The 23908-nt window shown below is 28.4% G+C and overlaps 2 protein-coding genes and 1 long non-coding RNA gene across 4 annotated transcripts; all 3 read right to left on the reverse strand.

Moving 5' to 3' along the window:
• Positions 1–704: 704 nt before the first annotated feature.
• LOC112690519 (centrosome-associated zinc finger protein CP190) lies at positions 705–4930 on the reverse strand. Its single transcript, XM_025564545.1, has 3 exons — positions 4246–4930; positions 3801–3941; positions 705–2568 (listed from the first exon to the last, which is right to left on the reverse strand). Exon 3 carries the CDS (start codon positions 2549–2551, stop codon positions 725–727), a length of 1827 nt encoding a protein of 608 aa, XP_025420330.1. The 5' UTR covers positions 2552–2568; positions 3801–3941; positions 4246–4930; the 3' UTR covers positions 705–724.
• Positions 4931–15207: 10277 nt separating this feature from the next.
• LOC112690520 (glutathione S-transferase-like) lies at positions 15208–19690 on the reverse strand. Its single transcript, XM_025564546.1, has 4 exons — positions 19001–19690; positions 16481–16648; positions 15800–15942; positions 15208–15452 (listed from the first exon to the last, which is right to left on the reverse strand). The coding sequence occupies exons 1-4, from the start codon at positions 19128–19130 to the stop codon at positions 15285–15287; spliced, it is 609 nt and encodes a 202-aa protein (XP_025420331.1). The 5' UTR covers positions 19131–19690; the 3' UTR covers positions 15208–15284.
• A 1035-nt stretch (positions 19691–20725) lies between these two features.
• On the reverse strand, positions 20726–22354 carry LOC112690554. Of its 2 annotated transcripts, none has more exons than XR_003149225.1 (3): positions 22177–22354; positions 21638–21721; positions 20726–21520 (listed from the first exon to the last, which is right to left on the reverse strand). It is a non-coding gene; the product is annotated as an uncharacterized LOC112690554 (long non-coding RNA). The 2 variants fall into 2 exon arrangements; XR_003149226.1 differs by having other exon boundaries at positions 21598–21721.
• Between the last annotated feature and the right edge of the window lie 1554 nt (positions 22355–23908).

Genomic DNA, 23908 nt, shown 5'->3' on the forward strand with positions numbered 1-23908 from the left:
AATGTCATAGGGAACTGATATTATTTTATAGTAGAAGCAATATGTTATAATATCACCAAAAACTATCTATCATAGATATAGAAACACGTTTTAACATCACTTTTTATGTATGATCATACTAGAGTCAAATTATACCAATCAAAAACAAAAGAATCTAAAAAGTAGATTTTAAGCGAGAAAGATTATAAGTGAAAACTATTGTTGAGTACAATGTACAGAAATAGTTATCATAAAGCAACAAAATCTTAATAATAATTTTCTATACTATTGAATCTCATAGTTAATTATAAATGTTTGGTAAAAATAAATATTTTTAAAAAAATAAAATGAAATCTTTTAGGTTTTAATTACTAAAAAATTTAGAAACAAGGATACAAAGAAATATTAAAAACACTATTGCAGAGCCAAAGAATTATCAAATAATTTATGTACATTTATTTTTTAATATTAGACCGCAGAATTTCAGATTTTTGGTAAGGTAGTATAATTATTAGGTTTGTTTGTAAAATATACGTTGGGTGAGAGAGCAGTTTATTCTCTCTGAGGGGTGGATATCTTATTTAGAAAACAAAACTTCTAATGACCAGGATTAAGCCGGCTACAGTGCATTTAGACATATCATTGTAGAACTCTGCAATAACACCTCTATTTTATGTACCTTTAACGATGGTATTTTAATGATATACAATGAAAAGTATACTGAATAATTGTTTATCTTTTTTAATTAGTCATCTAATTCTATTCGACAAGGTTTACCAATTCTGTTGTCTTCTTCTTTATCAGATTCTTCTATCTTAGATGTATCTACATCATCAAAATCGTCCCATTCTTCAGTCAAGTCAGTAGGTATAGGAGGCTTGACCTCATTTGCATTAACTTCTTGTGCAGCATCTTCTAATGTTACAGTTTCTACTTCTGTTGTTTCTTCACTATAGACAATATCATTTTTCATTTCGTCTTCAGTTTCTTTTAAATCGTCTTCGTCATTCAATACAACTTCTTCGATTTTATCCAAGCTCTTATTTTCTGCTAACACTTTAGAACCTGGTGGTATATTATCTATAACAGAAATTAATAGTTCTTTGGTCGTTGAACCTGGGGTCATCTCATCGACTTTGTGAAAATTTCTCAAGTGCCCTTTAAGCATCAAACTTGATCTAAATGTTCTAGAACATTCGTTACATGTATAATTAACATCAGGTTTGGATACTTGTGGTTTAGAACTACATTTATCTAATGTCTTATGTCGTTTTAAATGAACATCGGTAGTGGCGACAAAGCCACATTGATCACACTTTGGGAATTTGTACTCTGGAGGCGGTGGTATATTATGCTTAGTATACATGTGATGTACCTGCAGACTTTTTCGTACAGAAAAGTGTCCACAATGTTGACAAACCCTAGTGTCTTCTTTCTCATTATGTTTTTCTACTAAATGCCTCCTAAATGTAAAATAAGTTTCTAATTGTAATGGATTTGTATCAGATCCACAAAGAGTACAGGACCAAGGACCTTTTATGTTCATTATATCTGGTTTTACTTTGTGTATAGTCAATGGTTCTTTAACATTAGTACCGACTGGTAAAATTTTTTCCACTGAATTAGGAGTATTAATAATTATACTCTCAAACTGACTATGATCAGTGCTTGACATAATTTTTAATTTAATATTACCTTTACTTTTCAACAAATGAGGGTATTTCTTTAAGATATTTTCTACTATTTTACTATTTGACTTTTCCGGATCCGTATCACTAACAATTTTCAACTTTTTTCCAACCGGTGATGATACAGACTGGGTCTCACTCTTGGTTATTTGTGTTTTAATACTTTTATCAACTAATTCTCCATTAGAAGTTCTTTTGAGCATAGCTTTTGCATTGTCTGTATTTTCTTGTTTAATTAAAGGTGCACTATCATATTTAGGTAATTCAAAAGTGTTTTCCATAAATTCAGGGACATCATCAGCATCACAATCAAAACGCATTGGTTTATTTTCACTTAAAATATCTTTTACTTTCATTGTGTTGATAAAAGTGGATGCAGTTGTATGTTCTGGTGGTGATCGATTGATCAAATTGTTTTGAATTAGAGGCTTCTTAGCAGGCCTGTATTGATTTAATGCTATTGCTGAATGAGTTTTTGATGACGAAGCTTGGGGTGAACGATATTTTGAATTTGATTTTAATCTACCAGACTGCGATTCGAGAAGCTTTAGTAAAACAGAAACCTGCAACATGTCGGCTACTTCAAGTAAGCTAGTCCGATTATCATCAGTGAAATGAATTTGTCCAGTATACATAAACATTATAACACTCTTTACCGCATTAAAATCTAAATGTGCAGGCATTGTCATGGATGTATCAGAATTGGGATGAGAAACAAAATAATCAGAACATGTATTTAAAACTACACGATGAACTTTAAATGATTCATTTGATGTTGAACGAATAGTGTAATCGCAGTATTCATCTTTTTTGGCCAAGTTGTTTAGACGTTGCATAAAGAAATTACCCCAGTTGTCGATTTTAAGTTGACTGGGAAGTGCCATGGTTGCCAAACAAAAATCTGAAAATAAAAAAGCATTTAGTCAATCTTATCAATTAGGTATATATAGTTTATGAGGATGTCATACCTGCATGCGTTGTCTCCGTCTAACATACATACTACATAGCAAATTTGCGTTCAGTCATTCAAATGTAGTGATGTTATCTTTAATATTAAAGTAAACTGGCCTATAATCAAACTTTAAGGGAAAAACATTATCTGTGATTCGTTGGTTGGTTTTTTCAGATATTTTAATTTTTAAGTGTTTTATGTGTTTTACATACTCATAGTATGTAAGATATAACAATTAAAAACGTCATAACCCTCTGAAAAATTTAAATATAGTAAAAAATCAATCAACAAAACACAGATAATGTTTTCCCTTAAAGTTTGATTATAGGTCAATTTACTCTAATATTAAAGTTAAATTCACTACATTTGAACTACTGAACACAAACTTACTATGTTGTACATGTATCAGACGGGAAAATACATAAGGGTGTGGTGTTTTTTTTAAGCATTTGATAAGATTTGAAATTCAGTTAAATAAATTATGATATGGATTTCAACAGTTACTGATGATGTAATAAGGTAATAAATACTGATATTGAAAATTAAATTATCAATTTTAAAGTGAAATACATTTTTATTTGATTGATAAATTTAACACCTTTTACTTTTTAAGTAAATTTAATCTAATGTTCATTTTAATAAAGTATAATGTACTAAAAACAACTAAATCTAATAAGTCTGAAATTTAAGCTGATATTTTTCAACTAAAAAATCTTATAATATAATTATTAATAGAACCTAATGACATCAAACATATTGACTTAGACTTTTACTACATATATGAATATTTATGTTTTTTTACAATCTTAATCATTATACACATAATATTAAGTTTACAACTACCTAGTAAATTACAAGCTAATCGGATAAATAATCAATATTTACATTAGGCTTCAATAATTGTAACACAACTTTTAATGAAATATTATGATTGAATTATATTAACGTTGAGTACAATGAGATAAATATTTTGAAGCAACGTCGACAGTCATATGATTTTAAAATTATTTCTCATACAGGTTTTTAATGAACAACAGGGTTTACTATGTACTTTGGCCAACACAAGAACAAATAACTAAAGGCTGGACAAAATTATGAGTATGACGACGTAGAAAGTATAATGTGTCGAATAGATTTATCAGAGCATATACAGGTACTACAGAGGTTAGAAGAAAACTCACTTCTCAATGACGGAACAGTAGTTGAATACAATGAACGCTATTGTCGATGGTTGAACCGTTTGGCCACAGAACAGCAACTAGTGGTTGCTGACAGCTGGAGAGCAATGGGTGTGTGTTCTGCAGCAGATGGTCCGGATGAGGCTGTAAGACACAATGTGATGAGCTAATTACGTTTTGTGTGTGCCAATAACCACGATGGCTACTGGGGTAGGGGAAGGGGTGATATTTTGGCGCCAAAGCCGGTCAAGGCTCGGGGATGGCTGGGAGGGCTACGCGGGTGGTTTTCGCGGGGCAGGGCGACGATTGGGACCCGGTCGAGGCGATCGCCCCGATCAAATCGCGGTGACTGTGCCACCGCGGGATGTGGGTTTCGCGGACGTTAAGGAACGGGACGCTGACCGCGGCGGATCGACCGTCGCCACGGCTACCGCTATCGCGCGCTTACCACGAGATAGTGCTGGGCATCCGGCCGCGTCGTCTCCGTCGGCTGCGGCGGTGGCGGCGTCGGTCCTGTTACCGGTAACGATGGTGCACGGGCGTCCCAGACGTTGCCAATCGGTCGGGACGATAAAACGGTGTGCGTGCGCGAGACGGACGGTTTTCGAAAACGCGAAAAACTGGCGCGCGATCGCGAAGCTCGTAAACGGTACGTGCGGCGACGGCTGAAACGGCGAACGATCGCGGTGGCCATGTCGGCTGTCTCGCTCACGACGCGCTACCTGCCGGTGACGACGGGCGACGGCGACCGACGGGACGCGACAGCAGTGCCGCCACACAACCTAACGTCGTTGTCGTCACCGTCAACACGGCGGCGCGAACAAGAGAGGAAAACGAAACAACGCTTGTGACCGGACAACGCGCAGTTGTCGTGAATGTATAACGGTGTGATTTTGATTTTAACCGATCACTGCGAAATTCACACTTCCGGTGGTGTTCGGATTTTTACGAGCATATTTAAACGTATATATTTCTCGCATAAGATTCGGGACTCGATCCGTATCAAGTTTACGTAGACAACCGGACTAACGTCGTGAACTCGTGGAAAATAGATACAAGTCCTGAAACGTGATTTACGGGATGTACATACTACGTAGCAGGGACGTATTTGAACTTACTTCTGGGGGAGGGGGGGGCGAATCAAATTTTTTCTTTAATTCAGACTCAAAATTTACAAGTAAAATTGTTGGTAATATTTAATCTGGTGAATCCTTAATATTTGTGATTTTCTTTTTTAATCTAATGCCGGATTCACTTAGAATCAACTTTTGTGTAGTTCTTTTTTAACACCTGTTTGTGTTTTGAAAGTTACGCTTGTGTTTTATTTGATTTTTCACTAACTATGGACCCGACAAAAGCCCAATTCAGTATTCATAGCCACGCGAAATTTGATTTCGTTATAAAATGATCCATATTAAAAAAAATTTGAAATGTGTATCTCACACATAATCGATTCCTTAAATACGGACTCAGGGGGGGCGAGCGTCCCTTCGCTCCCCCCCTAAAATACGCCCCTGCTACGTAGGTACTTAGTTTTTAAACTATTGGAAAGTTTAACCCGGCCGGGATAGTACGGGATATTATTTATTTTTTTATTATGATTAACACAGACAGAGCTTTAAAATCTCAAAATCCGATAGGTATTTGATTATTGACATGTTCAAAAGAAAAGTTTTTATTTTGCTTTATTTGCTTTTTAATAGCATTTATGTTCAAATCTTGAACATTTTTTAGAAGTCTGAGCAATATCTATATTAATTTACATAATATATTCGATGTTTTTAAAGATCGAAAACTTAAAATTTAAAAGTAGTTAATTACCTGAATAAATACATTATTTTTTAAATATATGTATTTAAAAAATAAAACGTTCACAGTACCAATTTTTTTATTTCATTGATTTCAGACCATTTAATCGAATTATCGAATTATAAGATAATTTTTATAATAACTTTTTTACGAATATATAATTGTAATAATGTTAAGAATTGCTTTCGAGTATTAAAAATAAAATTGTTTTTTACACGTTATTGTAAGGCATTTCTTAGGTCCTGCCAGTCAGTGCTAGCTCAAGGATTTGCGGGACCTATTGTAAAATCATTTTTTATACATAAAAGAGTTTTCTTCCCTAGATATTTGTACAAAATACATAAATTGACTATTGGCATATGTTTAAATTAACACTACGGTCCTTTAATATTGGTTTAAATAAAATAAATAAAATCTCCCTGATTTCATAAATGTTGTACACTTACCGGATTAACTATTGGTTATTACCAGGGCTCATAATTTATAGCTCTAAAAAAGGTTGTTATAAGCGCTTAAATATGCACTAAAAATACTAAAATATGCAAAAAAAAACGTTTGTATACAAAAACTTTTATTTTATTATTTTAGCTTCTATTATAAAAAAAAAAGAAAAATATAGATACTGAATTCACGAAATGAACTAGCATGCATACAATACGAAAAATTGGAAACGACTGCAAAACGTTAATGAAAAATAATCTATAAATAACCTGAGAATGATGATATCGGAATATCTAAATAATGATATTGGAATACCTGAATATCTAGAAACTATAAAAATAAAATACTTCTGTACAAGCTACAATTATATATAATTATAATGGTTTCCTTATTGATGAGATTACGAAGTTTCGGGCGTATACTCTCGCTACGTCGCGCGTCGTATAAACTCGTATATATAGTTTCTTTTGACACTATTATATAAGTTATATAAGAAGAAATATTAATTAACACGAATTAATTACTGATATGAACAATTAATATGATTATAATTACTTGTAATTTTTAAGAAAAAATGTTTTAGGCTTCTAAAAAAAATTTCAAAAAAATCAATGATAAAAATCATGCAAAAATCCAAAAATAAGTAAAAAAAAGCGAAAAAAAAGCAAAATAGTACTTATACTCCGAAATATGCAAAAATATGTAACATTAAATTTTGTATGTAGCTTCTTGGTTATCTGAAACAAATTTATAGCTCACATAGGTACCTCTAGGACCTCTCAAAAAAAATATGCAAATGCTAGAAGTTATGAGCCCTGGTTATTACTAAGTTATTAGTTTTCAAACCAAGAGTATTTCGATGTTAACTAGTAGTGCGTCACACCTTATATGTCTAGATTATACAATATTAACCTACATAGGTACCTTTCATTACATTTTCTTCCTAAATATTTTAGTTATCCTAATAGATGCAATAATTGGTTAAATAAATATTAATAAAATAGTCTTTTAATACATACAGAAATATTAAACAATATAAGATTTAAGAACATGAGTTAAATATAGTAAATTATACTAATATATAATAAAACAATAATAGTATAATAACATAATAATATTTCAATAGTACCACTGGTCTATTTTAAAACAAAAATAATGTATACAGTAATTAAATTAATAGTTTTTTGATAGTTTTTTGAAGTGCAAATTGGTCGATAAGTTGATCGTAATCTAATTTTTCTGATTCATTTTCGATTGATAATCTAAAAATAACTCGTTTGATAGAGACGCCGGTAAAAGTAATAATAATATGCATTATTAACTATAAGTTATAAACAGTTAATATTATTACAATTATAAACTTTGAAATAATTTTGTTCAAAAGTAAAATTATTTTTTTTTGGTTTGTGTAATTTTAGTAGGGTTAAGTGCGAGGGCCTGACGTCCAGGTACACCTTGTTTGAAGGAACTCTAGTATATAAATATATATACTACGGATATAATTGCGAATAACAATTGATTGACATATACCACCCGATTATTAGAAACAATATATTGTATATCATTGATTAAATAAGTTTAAAATAATTAATTAAAATAATTAAATAATACTTATTTAATCAATGTGTATATATATTTTGATCAGGGGCGGATAGGCATAATCTGACCGGCCCGCGAAAAATAGAATACAGCGGCCGCATGATTATATCCAAGTTTCAACTAAACAATTACCTCAACTTCGAGGAACCGACCCGACAGTCACCACCTTTTTTTTTCAACATCTTAAATAATATTTAAAATTATAATATATATTATACTATCCAATATTACATTCATTTTGCTCTCTTCTAACAACTTTACGATTTTTATCTCTTTTATTTTCTGCACCTCCTTTTTATTTTTAATTCGTTTTGAAACATACCTGGTTATACAACATTTTAGCAATATTATACTATTTACATGGTTCGCGTATAATTATTGTGGAAAAACATGATATATCAGTAATCAACTTTGCCGTGGGGTTTTATTAGTGATTATATATGATAATTTAAATCTGAACAATCAGTTATCATTATAGCACGGAATTATATGTATTAAAAACCAATCAAATATGCGCTAAAAGATCTTTAACATGCACAAGTATATGCAATAATATGTTAAAATATGCATTAAAGAAAAAAAATTGCACTCGAAATTTTGAATAAAATTTAATTTTTAATTTTTGATCATTCAATTAAAATAATACATAAAAAAAATTACATTTAAAATTATGTAACCCTTCTGTAAATACTTTTTTTTCTTCATTTTAAAGGAATTTACTATGATATTTATAGATTTAAGCTAGATTTAAATATATAAATTATTAGTATTATATTTATTTACTTTTATTTGTATATATGTAGATGTATAATAGTATTAGTAGTAATATTTTTCATCGGCCCATTTTCATCAATATAAGCAGCGGCCTATCGGGAAAATCCCGGTGTCCCGACGGCTCTATCCGCCCCTGATTGTGATTTCCATAGTCGATGGAAATTTAAATATTTTTAATCATGTTATGTTAAGTATACAACCAAGCCCGTATTTAGGGAGGGGCATGGGTAGGCACATTACCAAGGGCGTCAAGTCTCAGGGGGGGGGACGTCGCCTAATTGCGGCCAAAAGTAACCTTTTTACCTTTTCACCTATCTCGATTGCGGCCCATACATAGTAGGTAGGAAATACTATTTAAGTAGTTATCAAACCTTATTAAATATTCCAATACGCATTTTAACATAAATATAACACAATCATTCATAATTCAACATAAATCATTCGGCTGGGTAATTTCGAATTTTACGAAACATTTTGTGATTATTTAGTTGACACTTATATTGATGATGATTCAGATTTTCCATCTGAGATATGAGCTACTTGTAGTTCTAGTATGTGTTTGACCAGGGGCGTATTTAGATAGGGGCCATGGGTCCCGTTGCCCAGAGCGGCATATTTTTAAAGATTTAGAGGGGCGGAAATTTTTATTTCGTACTTTACACAATTATACAACTTACGCAAATGATTTAGCAACGTGTTTTCTAAATGAGTGTGTACAATTTTAAGGCCATATAAAAAATATTGAAGTTAAGCTTACAACAATACAGATGTTACAGTTTATAAGAGAACATAATTTTAATAGTGTTTATCTTTATACTGGAGTAGCTTTATGTATTTTTTGTATACACCATCTACAAATTGTAATGCAGAGCGTTCTTTTTCAACACTTAAAAGAATAAAAAATATTTTCGCTCTACAATGGCACAAGACCGGTGCTTGGTTTTAGCGGTATTAACAATTGAAGCTGAAATAACCACTTTATTAGATTTTGAAAAAATAATTAATGATTTTGCTAGTTCTGAATCAAGGAAGAAAAAGATTTAAATTTTGTATTTATATTGTATATCTAGCAGTTAATAAGGTTTTAATAAATAATATTAATTAGTAACAACATTTTTTTTTGACTGGGGGGGGGGAGGCAAATATGTGTTGCCCTTACCCTGAAATTCCTAAATACGCCACTGTGTTTGACAACGAATGGATGTGAAAGCTTCCATTCGAAATTCAATTCACTATTTTATACGTCACATCCAAGTATATTTCAATTTTTGGAAATTTTGAAACAATGCCAAATAGATGCTAAAATAAAAATTTAATCTATAGTTTGTACTTATCGGAAAGCAACTAAACAAATTAACAAAAAAAAAAAAAATTATGCAAACCCAAATTACAAAATTAAAAAAACATCGAAATATTTAATTTTGATTTTGCAAAAATAATGAGTTTTAAAAATTTACCCTCAATAAAATTTAGTTTGTGAACCAATGTTACCCTAACCGCTCAGGGGTGGCAAAATATTTTAGCATAATTAATTTTAAAAATGATGTACCTAATGAAAAAAAAAAAAATAAAACAATAAAAAAAAGAAAAAAGTATATTTTATTATGTTATAATTTGTAAATTAAAAAAAAATTGTATTTTTATTACATTATAATTTCTTAATTAAAAAAAAAAAAAAAGGAAATTGTACGTTTTATTATGTTATAATTTGTTTAATTTGTTAATTAAAAAAAGTATTAAACGATTTTCATTTATAAGTTATATTTTAATATTAAAGAATTTCGATTATGGATGAAATAATAAATGTTATATTATTATTATTTATTTTTGGGAGGGGGGCATAAATTATATGCCCGGGAGCGTCAAATTTTTAAATATGGGCCTGTATACAACAATGTTGTATCGATGACATGAAAATCGACTAAAATACACATCCTCCCTAGGGTCCCCACAAGGGGGGGGCTGATGAATACAGGGGCCCGACTATTTTAAGGGCCCGTGGACCCGTTGAAATTTATTTGTTATTTTTGAAATTTTAGAAGAAATATTTATTTTAAATTTAATAATATTGTAAAATAACATTATATATATATATATATTTAGTTATTTTGATAGTTCAAAATTCGGATTAACCAATGATTACCTAGAAATTAATGGATGGATTGGCTTCAACAATCAATTTTGATGATATCATTACTGAATTTGTTGAGCTCAAAGCCCGCAAAATAAAATTTCAACTTAAAAAAAATGTATTAAATATGAATTAAAATATACTTGTTTTTTTTTTTTTAATTTAATTAGTATTCTAATAAAAAAATAAAATAGACATTATTAATGTTGAAATGCTTATGAATCTTGAATTTGAATTGGTATAATAAAAAAACAAATATTATTCCTAAAATCGTTATATATATGTAAATAATAAATTGTATTTTTGGAAGTTTTATAAAAGGCCAGTACAAACCTTTAGTATAGGGGTCCGAAATTGTATGTGGGGGCCCTGATCCTCCCAAATAGCTATTCTTCTTATAAACAGTGCTCAATAAATGTATAAAATATATGTTAAATACGTCTAAACGTCCAATTTTATTTGTACTTATTAGTTTTTTTTTTTACTTAATAACAACAATAAGCAAGTTACAAGTCATATAGGATACATCGTTTACTAGAAAGAAAAAAATAATGATCGAAACAATTTTATACAATATAACCAGTGGCGTAGATACAATTATTTTCTGGGGCGGTGTTTAAGAGTAAGTTTTTAAGTGTTCTTAGTATATCTTAAAACGAGATCATATGTAATAATATTACATTTAAAATGGTATTATTATTGAGTCCTCGTATTTAATGAAAATTATTTTGTTACTCAATTTTTAATACACCTATACCTAATCATAGTAAAATCAAAATATGTTACTATAATATGTAAATATTCATAAACAATAATCAAATATCATTAAAAAAAAATCTGTGTGGAGTGGAAACCCTTTGCACCCTCCCCGTAACTACGCCACTGAATATAACTATATTTTTATAATACACTGTTGAGATAACTTTTGTAAATCTAACATTTTTTGCCGTTTTTATATCCGAACCGGCTTAAATACGTTATCGTATCTTATGGCGACAACGCATAAATAAAAATTAATATCTTTACAATATTTGAACGCTTTCTTTTTGTACATTTTTTTTTCACATCGAAATAGTAATTGTTCTAATATTAGATAATAAAATATCTCCTGAGTGAGTTTGGACAATTCGGTTCGTATAAACAAATTAAATAATAAAATGTAAAAATTATAAATTTCCCAATAGGTACTTTTACTGTCACGATAAGATATGTCTTATAAGGAGTATGGAAACATGGTTACCAGAATATCGTGTTATAAAAAAAAAAGACATATGTAATTTTATTACTGCACATTTGAGAGCACCAAGCAGAATTCCTACACGTTTTCGATTTTTTTCCTAAAAACAGGATCACGGAGCAAAAAATCCTGAAATGAAATTATACTTTATCGAAACGCTGTGCATGTATTCGAGGTTAAAAACGTAGAACGTACGCATTGCCCTATCTGGCTTCACTCGCAACAGTACGACGCATAATGATGCCACAAGAATTACATTTTATTTTTTTATTTTTTCTGTTTGATTTTTCTTCGTGTACGCACGTTTTGTTGGCACTCTGTTGTATTAATAATGCGAACGACGAATACAATATCTGCACCTCTTGTGTAGATTGCGTCGCGTACTGCTTTCCCCCGATTATCGCGCTATCCTCTCAACTGATTTATTGTTGAACTTACGCTTTACAACTTTACTAAAACTAAAACTGTCATTTTTCGTTTACGCGTAACTGTATTCTATATTCACCTACTATCGGTTCTACGATTTTACCTGCACAATGACCTGATCGTACGTTTTTTGCAATTAATTTTTTGTCGATCAAAACCGTACGTTTATGATACAGATTAGGTTCGCGTTTTGATACTCGTGAACAATAACTATGGCGATAGACGATTTTCTTAGATTATACAGAGGAAAAAACTCCATCCCACTTGATGTGCGCACAACGTGAATTGTAAATGAATTAATTAACGTATTGTTTAAATGCACGTACGAATAGATGTCGCAATTCACCTGTATGTTCTACGATGAGTAAGTTCTACGTAAGTATTACGTTCGTACTGTGAGTTCCATGACAAACTTGATGCGATCATCATAATATAAGTATGTATAACATTTATTAAGTGCAGATTTTCGGGTTAATATATTACGTACAATGAACTATGAAAAAATAGTGGATTTGAACAATTGTACAAATAATCAGTATTTGGGTAAGGAACATTAATGATTTCGTATTTCAGACGGGTACCTATAGATAATTGTATAACGTACTTGACTGAATTAGTCTAACATCTAAAGTATTCAATGAATAATATTCATTAAAAAAAAAAAAGAAATTAAGTTTGTAAAGTCAGAGGCCATCAGTGTGTATAATATTTTTTCTTTTATACTTGAGTGTAAGTATTTTTCTCCAGATAAACCATTGATTATCTACCGTAGAAAGAAATATGATGGTCTTAAATAGTCATAGATAATAGAATAACTTTATTATTTATATGGTTATTGTAGGATATCACTAGATAAATTATAATTGATATTTATCATATATAAAACATACTAAAATTTAAATATTTTGTACAGACATTTTTTATTGAAACAAATGAAATTAAAATAATTACATGATCAAAGGAATTTTCGTTTATTCACATTTTCATGTGATAAATGCATTATAAAGGAGCAGCTATTATAGAAATGTTCATGTTATTTTCCTGAGAATAAATTTCTATCGGTTACACTAAATATCGATTAAAATTACATATACTTGAGTAGATGGCGCTCTATTCCGAAACAAACATTTACATATTATTAAATAAAAATTGCTCAGAATCTAAAATTAAAAAAAAACAAAATTAGATCTTTAATATGAGATTTTTAAGGCGCGTAATAATGGAACGTGTTTTGATTACATTTTAAAATATCTATAATTATTATTCATTACACGATGAAGTGTTTGAGTATTATTGAAACCATAATCACTATTCATTATCGAAAAAATGTAATACTAATTATTGAAATATTCCAAGAATTTGATTATGTTCATGATATGCTGAAAATAAAAATACTTTTAAAACATTAAACCGGGCTATATATACGTTTTATGGTAACTTTTGATTTTTGAATTTTGTTAACACTTTAATATTATTAATAATTTTTATTTTAAGCGAGGTGGTTAACAATCGTATTAGTATCTAGTATCACGTATGAGTAATGACGAAATGTAATCGCTGCTAATAATACGTCAATGTTATTGCTCAATAATTAATAACAATTATTGTTAATAAATCATCAGAACAAACGGCATGATATTTAAATTTATAAATTAATAACAATTATAACTCATGTAAAGTTATTAACGTACACACACTTATCAGTCAACATAAAAACGCATCAAGACAAAACAAAACTTGATCGGTCTGGTTCTAATTTTGCTCTGAGCAAAATATGAAAAACAAAATTCATTGTTTAATTTTCAAGAATAGTATAAAAGCACAATGCACGTTATTTTCGTATCGATCAAGACATTTGAATTTATTTGTATTATTTTCTATATGTTTTTTATTTATCTCGTGTACCCAAATTTTACGATTCATATTGCCATTTATTTCACTATTTAACAAAAAAGTGCCATCAAATCGATACCTATAACAATATCGTCTAGGTCAGAATGATGTTTGGTGTTATAACAAATATGAATTTTAAATTAATACGTGTTTATTCTGTTTTATTTTTTTGTCAGTGTGAATGGAATTTGTTCCGAGCAACTCTGAGCAGTTTTGGTTTTTCAGAGTGGGCTGGGTCTAAGGAAATTGCAGCATTTATTGCAGTATTTTTCATACATTTTAGACCAATTAGCGGTGTTAAATTTCACATACTTCCGATTTTAATTTTTAATATACGTATGAATTCTTTAAAAAAATATGTAGGCTTCTTATGAAGTCGCTTTTAATTAAAAAGAACCTAAAAATTAAGGTATTTTTTAAAAATCCTATGAAATAAATGCATTACATTTGTATTCATTCTGAGCATTTTAAATCGAAAAAATGATTCCTAAAAAGCATAATGTAGAAATTTATGAATTCAACCATTTTTTTCGAACTTACATCTGGAAGTATATGTGCAAATAGTGTTTAGAATTTGGGGAGCTGATGCTTAGAGCTACACTGTATGCTTTTACGACATAACAAAACATGTAATGAAATCATAAGTTTTTTTATGTATGTGTGTGTGTGTGTGTGTGTGTGTGTGGAAGGGGGGGGCTATAACAATTTTACTAGGGGCTCATTCATCACATTAATGATTGTTAAAATGTTCATTTTTTTCTACTTTCTAATCACATACACTTCGTAATAGTACCAATCAGAGTTGGACTAGCTCTATAGCACGGCCTGGACAAATTATTTCGAACGGAAGTTTATAAGTTGGTACCTAATCAAATGTTTATTAGCAAAAAATGTACTTTCGTAACTCAAAAAACTATATATACATTGGTACATTTGAATATTTTCAGATTTAATGTTAAACCTTAAATAAATTAAGTTTTCATAATTGTTAATGTACAAAAAAATTAATAAAATAACGTAATTATGTATTTTGTATTATTAGGATGTCATAAGGAATCTATAGAAATATTAACTTAAAAATGTAGTAAATTCACTACTATATTATATATTTAGTGTATTTAGTATACATTATATAGTAATTAGTTAAAAATTGTATAATAATATGGCTCACAACATTTTAATAAACTGGGTTCGGCCGTTTCGCAATCCACGATTTGATTTGAGGAACAGCTAACACTCTTTGTTTAAGTAATGTTAAATGAGGGTGGCCCTCAATCAAGTCAACTTTGGTTACGTGTTGGATTGTATCCAAAATAGATACAAAGTATAAGTCAGACCAAGATAACTAAAACAAAAACAAAAAAATGTTATGAAATATTTCATTGTATGATTGATAACAGTTCGTTGTTTTATGTATTAATAAATCCAAATATCCGTAGAGATTTTTAATTTAACCATTACATTAACAGTATGTTTACTGATGTATACTCGTAGAATTGTTTAGATAGATACATGATATAAGATATTTTATTTTTTGCACGGAATGATCACGGAATTAATGATCTTATGGGCATTATAAATTAGATATAATTTAAGTACCTAAGTTTAGGTACGTCATGTGATGCTATTACACAAGTAAATCGATCTGACACTATATAATTATTAATAAAAATATGAACGAAAAACACATACCTTTCCATTTACAAAGTAACCGTCATTTTCAGAAATAATTTTCTCAAATCTCTCCACGTAGAATGGAATAGTCTCATTAACAATAGTAATGATCTGTTTGGACTTGATATCCTCGTTTTTTTCGTGAAAATAATTTATAATAACTATAAAAAATATATTTATTTTAAGAATTAGGTCGCTGCACTACAGAGTGACCCAGAATATGTTAGAGATATCCTCGAATAATAATTTTTATTTTGTTTTATTGATTTTGTGTAATTTTGTAGATGGTGTTTACATGAAGAACGTAATATGAAATTATTATTTTCATCGCCTAATCGGCTTAGAAAAATAACTATTGACATTTTAATTTTTATCAAATTGCAAAACTGTGTTATATTAGTTATTATGAAAATATTAAAGTATCGTAATTATGGTTTTCATGTGGCTCCTGTTTGTAAAATGATACAAAAAAAAAAAAAAAAAATTGGAAAAATGTAATATTCATCCAGAAATTTTCATCTGGAAAGGATACAGGAACAACATTTTATTGTAAACTATGCGAGCACAAAAAAAATAAATAAATATAGATCCGTAGAAAAAATGGTAGGTGTGCCGAATCATTTATTAGTTATATTTACTAAAATATTAAATCCTGCATTCATAATTAATTATTCACTGCATTATAAGAATTAATTTTACCTTGTCTCATTTCATTGATGTTATCTACTGCTATATCAATCAATAACGATTCCCATTCATCCTTTCCCGCTAGACCCGCCTTTTTCGCCAAGTATCGGCTAATAGACAGAGACTGATTGAGTTCCTTCCCATCGATTTCTAGCAACGGTAATTGGCCAAACGGTGTCGCTATTGAAAAAATAATAATAATGATTTTAAACCATATAGCAGTGTGTGTATTAGCCATGTTCTGTATAAAAATAATATCAATATACTTATTATAATTTAATTGCTAAATATCGAATTTTTTTTAGTAAAAATATGGATATTTGATATATTATTAATTAAATGTTACTTTTTTTAAGTCAAAAAGGAATGGACAATAGGGTGAATTGTGGAGATTTGGATTTTTTTTTTTTTTGTTGATTGGTACTGAGAAAAAATTAATTTTCCTGCAATTAATTTAATTAAAAAAATGTTAATTTAATTTCCGTAGTAATTTTGAGACAATCTGGTTAGGACAGAGAAGAAAATATCAGTGATACATCAATATTATCGTACGTTTTAATTATCAAATTATATCGATATACCAAACCCATGCCGGGTGTGTAGATCACCGGTCCAGAGTGCAGACGCTTACGTAGGTACATTGATTATCAATGTATAAATAATATTTATAATCAGGATTAGAAAGCGAATGCCTTATTGAACCCAAAAAATTCCATTGAATAAACTCTAAAAAAATTCTCTACAAAATCTGAATAATGTACTCACACAATATTTTTCATTTAATAATTTTGGTATAAATTATATTTTATAGAGTCGATAAAAAAACTGTTTGGTTTGGTTTTAATATTACTATTGCCTGATAATAATATTATACAAGTAGGTACAATACAAAAGTCACGTAATCGAGTAAACATTTTAAAATACAATTTAAAATGAAAATGTTGGATCTAAAAACACTACAAAAATGCTCTAAAAAAAAATGTAGAATAATACCTTGAAGTCAAAATAGACAAGGCAAACTTTTGTCCAGGAAATCTTATTTAAAAGTATATGAAACGAATTTAAGACAATAACTACGAGCATCGCGCAGTAAGCTTTAGAAAACAATGCAAAGTACGTTGAACCGCCTATGACTGTAAACGTTGAGTAACAGTGCAACACCAATGTCTATTATTATTTATATTATAATAAAACAAATTATAAAATAATATTATTTATTCTTTAAGTGTGGATGTGTGCCTATTGTGTGATAGTGTAAATGTAATATATTACTCAATTACATATTACATTATAAATGAGAAGACAGTCGAATGCTTTTATTTTTTTTTTCAAAAAAAAGTTAAAGAAACTGATCAAGAAAACAGCTTGTCAAAATGTGATTCAGATCAAGACCAACCTAGCAAAGAACATGTGGTAATTAAATTGAAATATTTTTTGAAATAATCTAAATGTTCATACATTTATGTATTTCTTATTTCTGTGTAATTATTATGGCGTACCCATGTTCATAAATTTAAAAATCAATAACACAAGGATATTTTCTTAGGAAAACCATAAAGAATTAGATCAATCTACATAAATGATTTCTGTGGAACAACCTGTAAATACAAAGTTAAGAAAAGTTAATGATTAAAAATTGATATTTTTAATTCTTAAGTTTATTTGTATATTTTGATTTTAATATTGCTACTATTTGGTTATTTGATTGTATGCAAATATGCAATAATATACTATTACTATATGCATTATTCTTCTTACATTTTAAAATTAAATGCTTAATTAGCAATGCACAGTACCATCAAAATGATATAGGTTTATTTGTTCATAAACATGCTTTGGCTGATGAAGATAAATATCTTGTAAGTAACCTATACTATGATACTTGTTAGGTATATACTATACATTAATTTAATTTTTTTCATAATACTTGGGTAATTAAAAAATTTAACTGTTAAGGATATTTTTTTATTTATTCATATTTCAACATTTCTACTTTAAAAAGAGTAAAAACTTATCTCAGAAACATAATGGGTCAGATAATAATAATAAATAAATAATAATAATCATTTTTTTTGTAAATTACATAATAATTATGAACTTTTACTAATTTAAATACTTAATAGAAGTGCTTGAATGGACTTGCTATGTTATTAGTGCATCGGGACATTTAGTTGAACCCCAATGACGTAGGTACTAGATATTTTGGTGAAAAAAAGAAAAAGAAAAATTGAATTAGGTAATATTATAATTTATGAAAAATATATTTAGTTTAATTTAATTGTTTACTTTATTGTCTTTAAAAATCATCATTATACCATTTGCCTCATTTAATTTATAATAATAAAATAATATAATATTGAGATATATAAGATTTAATGGTTATGGAGGGTGTGGGAGGTTATAGCCCCACTAGAACGATAGTATAAATCTACATCCCAATCCCATCCCACAACCAATTTCAAATTACGCCACTGAACGAATATGTTGTGAGTAAAGTACGACAAGTTTCGGTAGTATTCCGATTGAACTCACTCGGTTTGATCGACGGCCATTGTTCGCGTTCGATGCGCCGGTCCTCGAAGTCGACGTTCATGTACGAGAAGAGGAATCTGATTATTTCGGCACGACCTTTAACGTCGAAGTATGTTAATTTGTAAGTCATGTCTCAAGCGGAGCTGCGTTATCGGTGCGGAGGAATGAAGAGTGAAAAAAAAAAATGAACCACGAACAGTGTCCGGCTATAGCAACGTTAACGCCGGTGCCACGAAACGTATGAGAAAAGAAAGTGGACGAACTACAGGCGATCGTCGCGACCGCGTTATTACACTCCCGTACTACTGCGGACTATAAAAATGACTAGGTTGTGCGAGCGTCCTCGGTGCACAGTGTAAAATATCTGTGTACGTCACAGATAACGTTTTACGATGTTGGTGACCAAAGTGCAGTCGCACGCAACTTACGCGATTATGTTCAACTAGTTTCGAGCGGTGTTATGACAATTTCTACAGCGGCAGACGATGCACGAGCGAGCGAACATAATAATATGTATAATTGTTACAACCGTTTATCGCGCGCGTGCACTTCAAATGGTTTACCGTGCGCGCTGGAGCTCTGCACAGGCCTGATTTTTAAAGCCCGTCCAGCCCAGTTCGTCTCGATGAAAAATTGGCCTAATATTGGTTTTCTCCTAAAATTCATTTTGTTAAATTTTCATCGTGTGTTAAAACGTAGATTTTTAAAAATGTTCAGTTGAACACATTCAATGTTATTTTGAATTAAAATTAAAATTTAGTATTTTTAAACGAGTATATTTATTTTTTATTTTTATAACGAATCACAATGAATTACGAATATTTATTTACATTTATTTCCGATAGTCTGTATCTAATTGAAATATGATCGTAACCTCGGTCCGACCCGAACAACTCATAAGTACGTAACTGGGCCGAGAAAATAAAATAACTCATTAAAATGTACGAAGATGATTTAGATTGCATCAAATCAGATACAGTTGAAGAAATAAAAACTTGACAGTATACATTTGGAAAAAAAGTTTTTTCAAAATTGTCCTAGATATTTTTCAACGATGTAAATGAGAATATATTTTCATCAACTTTTAAATTGCTTCAAATCTTAGCAACTATTTCGGTTACTATGATAAACAGTGAAAGGTGTTTTTCAAAAAAAAAAAAAAAATGTTGCATTTAAGGAACACAACTTATACAAATAAATTTGGCGATTTTGAATAGTAATATGATAGGAAAAAAATACTAGTCAGATAGCATTTTAAATAAACAAGCCATCAAAATAAGAAAAATGTTTGTTGTGAAATAAAAATCAATACTTTAGTTTTGTTTTTAGTATTAATTGGTAGTGTAACTAATGGTAAACAAATTTTTTAAAAAAAAAAAGAAAACTAATAACACATATAAATATTTTTTTTTTACATATACTATTGAATCTGCACGATACTTAATTAATGTAAAAGAAACTTAGTTAAATATATAATTCAATTGAGCAATAAATAAAAGAAAAAAATTGAAAAATAAAGTTTAATTATGATTTAAAACCAAAAAATGAATAGCATGATTGGTAATTTCATACACAATATAAATTGATTATTTTGCTAGGAAAAAATATTCATAGATAAGTAAATTATACAGATTGGATTGTTGCATGCCAACCGTTTGATTGTATTTCAGTAACTCGCTCAGTTTATTCATCGCTTGGATGTAGGTAATATGATGAAATAATTAATACTCTATGATTGGTTGGTTTATTAAACTTTTAAAATTATTCTAAGTACAATAAATTAAATTAGCTGTTAAAATTCTAAGTTCTGACAATTAAACTATTAAAATAATTCTAACTCCAAACTGTGACATACACTAGCACGAAAGTGCTCAGTGTCATATAGCAAGAACTCGTCTGATTTGTCCTTGTTTTTGGATACATTTTATATCCGATGGATGTAAGTGTGTGTGTGTGTATAATGTGATGATGTGTACATACAGTTCAATTTATCTCACAAATGTGATTATTTGAATAATCTTTCCTTGTTAGATGACATTTGTGTGAAAATATGAATGTGGTTATTTTAACAATCAATAATTATTTATGTGTTTCCTTGTTTGAACTTTGTGTAGTGTATGATGTTTGATAGATGTGGTTTTTAATATTCATAAGAGTTAATTTATGATATGTATCGTTGTAAACTCATGCATACCTATAAGCAATACAGGGTGATTATGGTATTATTGTTATCTACATACATGGGATGCCACAGGATCATCCAAAAAATTAAATTACTAATGATCACAGAGGCGTTTCTTCTTATTCAATTATTTCTACAATCTCCTATATGCTCTATATTTTGTGGATATCAATTTTGAGTACAACAATTGTATTAATAAGTTAGATTACACATTCCTCATTTATACTTTGAATTGATGTCCGTAGATCATGGATAGATTTGAGATTTGTAGTATATAAATATCATCATATGGATTAATAGATTTATTCATGTCACCAGTATCATTTTTAGTACAGATTCTGAAATAAAGAATATAGAATTAGAATTATGACAAATAAAAGTAATATTATCATCAGTGGTGTGGAAAATAGATTACATATTAAAATTTTATTTAGTATTAGTAAAGCAAAAAATACTTAATCTGAAGTACACCACCAATCAAATCATTCCAAAAAGGTTGAAATAATATGAGAAAACACAAATTTTGCATCTCAGATAATCTAAATGCAAAAAGAATAATTATTTAACTAACACAAAATAAAATGGTTTCCAATAAAACAAAATGTGCCTGAAAAAGTAAATAATAAGTGATTAAAATCTTTTAAAATCAATTCTTGAAATTCTATTTCTTAAAATAGAATAAAAAAATTGAGATTAGTTTTGTTAACGGTCACATACACAAACACAATGATAATTCAATAATATTGGCTTTGGAAAAATATAAAACCAAAAATTAAAATTTGAATTAAATATTATTATAAGTGAATGGTATAATATTATGATTAGTGATATGTTTATTTTAAATTCAATTAAAAAAATTAACTAGGTAACTTTTTTTTTTAATTTAAATAATTTTTGTTTTACACTTTTACTTAAAATAATAGTACCTATGTATAGTCAAGACTAATGAATATTATTAACAATTTTTCAATAGTAAAACAATAAATATACTCACAAAGTCGCGAAACAAAGATAAATGTGAAAACCAATTATCTATTAACATTTTGTTGACATATTATATTATACAAACTACCAAAATAGAAACAATCTTTGTCTTATGATAACTTTACAATGAACCATAGAATATTTAAATGAGTTTAAAAGAATAAAAACAATAATCTCTTTTCTATGAATAAAAACGTCAGTAAAAAATTTAAAACATTTGATAAGTATATAATTTTATCACGAATGTAGATAACAATACATTTGTCTGCAACCCACATTGTTCAATCAGAGAGCAAGATAAAACTAAGACGTTATAATCAACTTTCAAAATTAATATTGACACCATTATTTTTGTATTTGAAGTTAACACAATTATATTTTCCTATACAATAAATATAAAATATTAACAAGGAGTTTTTGTTGCACTGCACAATTATTTTTTTCACTGCGCAAAATGTATCTTACTACACAATAAAAAAAACCAGGGATGTCATTTCAACTTTTGAAAGGGTGGGGCAACTGATTAAATTTGCTGACTTCATAATATTTAAAAAATTATGGTTATCTATATATTTCCCACACAGCATTGTAATATTATTAATATATTTTATGATTGTTTGACAAAATATATAGATATTTGATAAACATTTTCAGGTGGTGTTCAGTTGATATTTGAATATTTTCAAAATATTTTCAATATCTTTGAATGACCAATGAATTAACATTTTCAAAATATAAGATATCTATATTTCTAAAATATTGCAGTAATGTATTGTCAAAATATTACTTTTAGTGGTTTTAAAAATATTGTAGTAAAATATTTTTATATTATTTCTAGTTGAAGTTTTGAAAATATGGAATATTAATTATATGAATAGATTTTCAAAATATTTGTTGTATTAGTTTTGAAAATATTGTTTGTATTTGTGTTGACATTTTATTATTGTATTTTTTTACTTTAATATTATAATACAGTATTATATTATCTTAGCAACATATTAACTCATTAAATATTATAAACTCAGATACAATTTGGTAGTCATAAAAAAAAATATATATATATATATATATATTGTTACAATGATACATATTTAAATATGTATTAAAATAACTATTCATTATACATTTATGATAAATACTAACAAATATATTTTCAATATTCTTATATAATTTCATCAATATAAATCAAAAAATTTTATAAAATGTACACTATTACTTGTAATAAAACATAGGTAGTTATTATTATTCTTATAAATTATAATTCTAATACATTTTATAATAAATGACATTTTCTTAATGATAAAAAAGGATTCAAAATATTAATATAGCAATTTTTAACAAATTATAGCAATTTAAACTGTTAAATAACATATTATTACAAATCCTTTGTAAAGTTAAAAAAGAAACAATTAATATTATATTAATTCATATGTAACTGTAAATATACTAAACCTATATATAAGATTATGTATATAGTAACTGCCATAAAACACAATATTGTATAAAAAAAAAGGTTATAATAAAATTTTTTCACTTTTGTAATATTTCTAAAAAATTAAAATTAAAATTGTTTAACAAATTGTACCAATTGAAACTGTAAAATAATATATTATTACAACTAAATATTACTATTCCTTTGTAAAGTTAAAAAAAAAAAATCAATTAATATTATATTAATTCATACATAAACTGTAAATATACTAAACATATATATAATATATTATACATATATGTATGTATAC

The sequence above is a fragment of the Sipha flava genome, unplaced genomic scaffold (genome assembly GCF_003268045.1).
Source record: "Sipha flava isolate LNK unplaced genomic scaffold, YSA_version1 50_pilon_pilon, whole genome shotgun sequence".
NCBI classification, from domain to species: domain Eukaryota; kingdom Metazoa; phylum Arthropoda; class Insecta; order Hemiptera; family Aphididae; genus Sipha; species Sipha flava.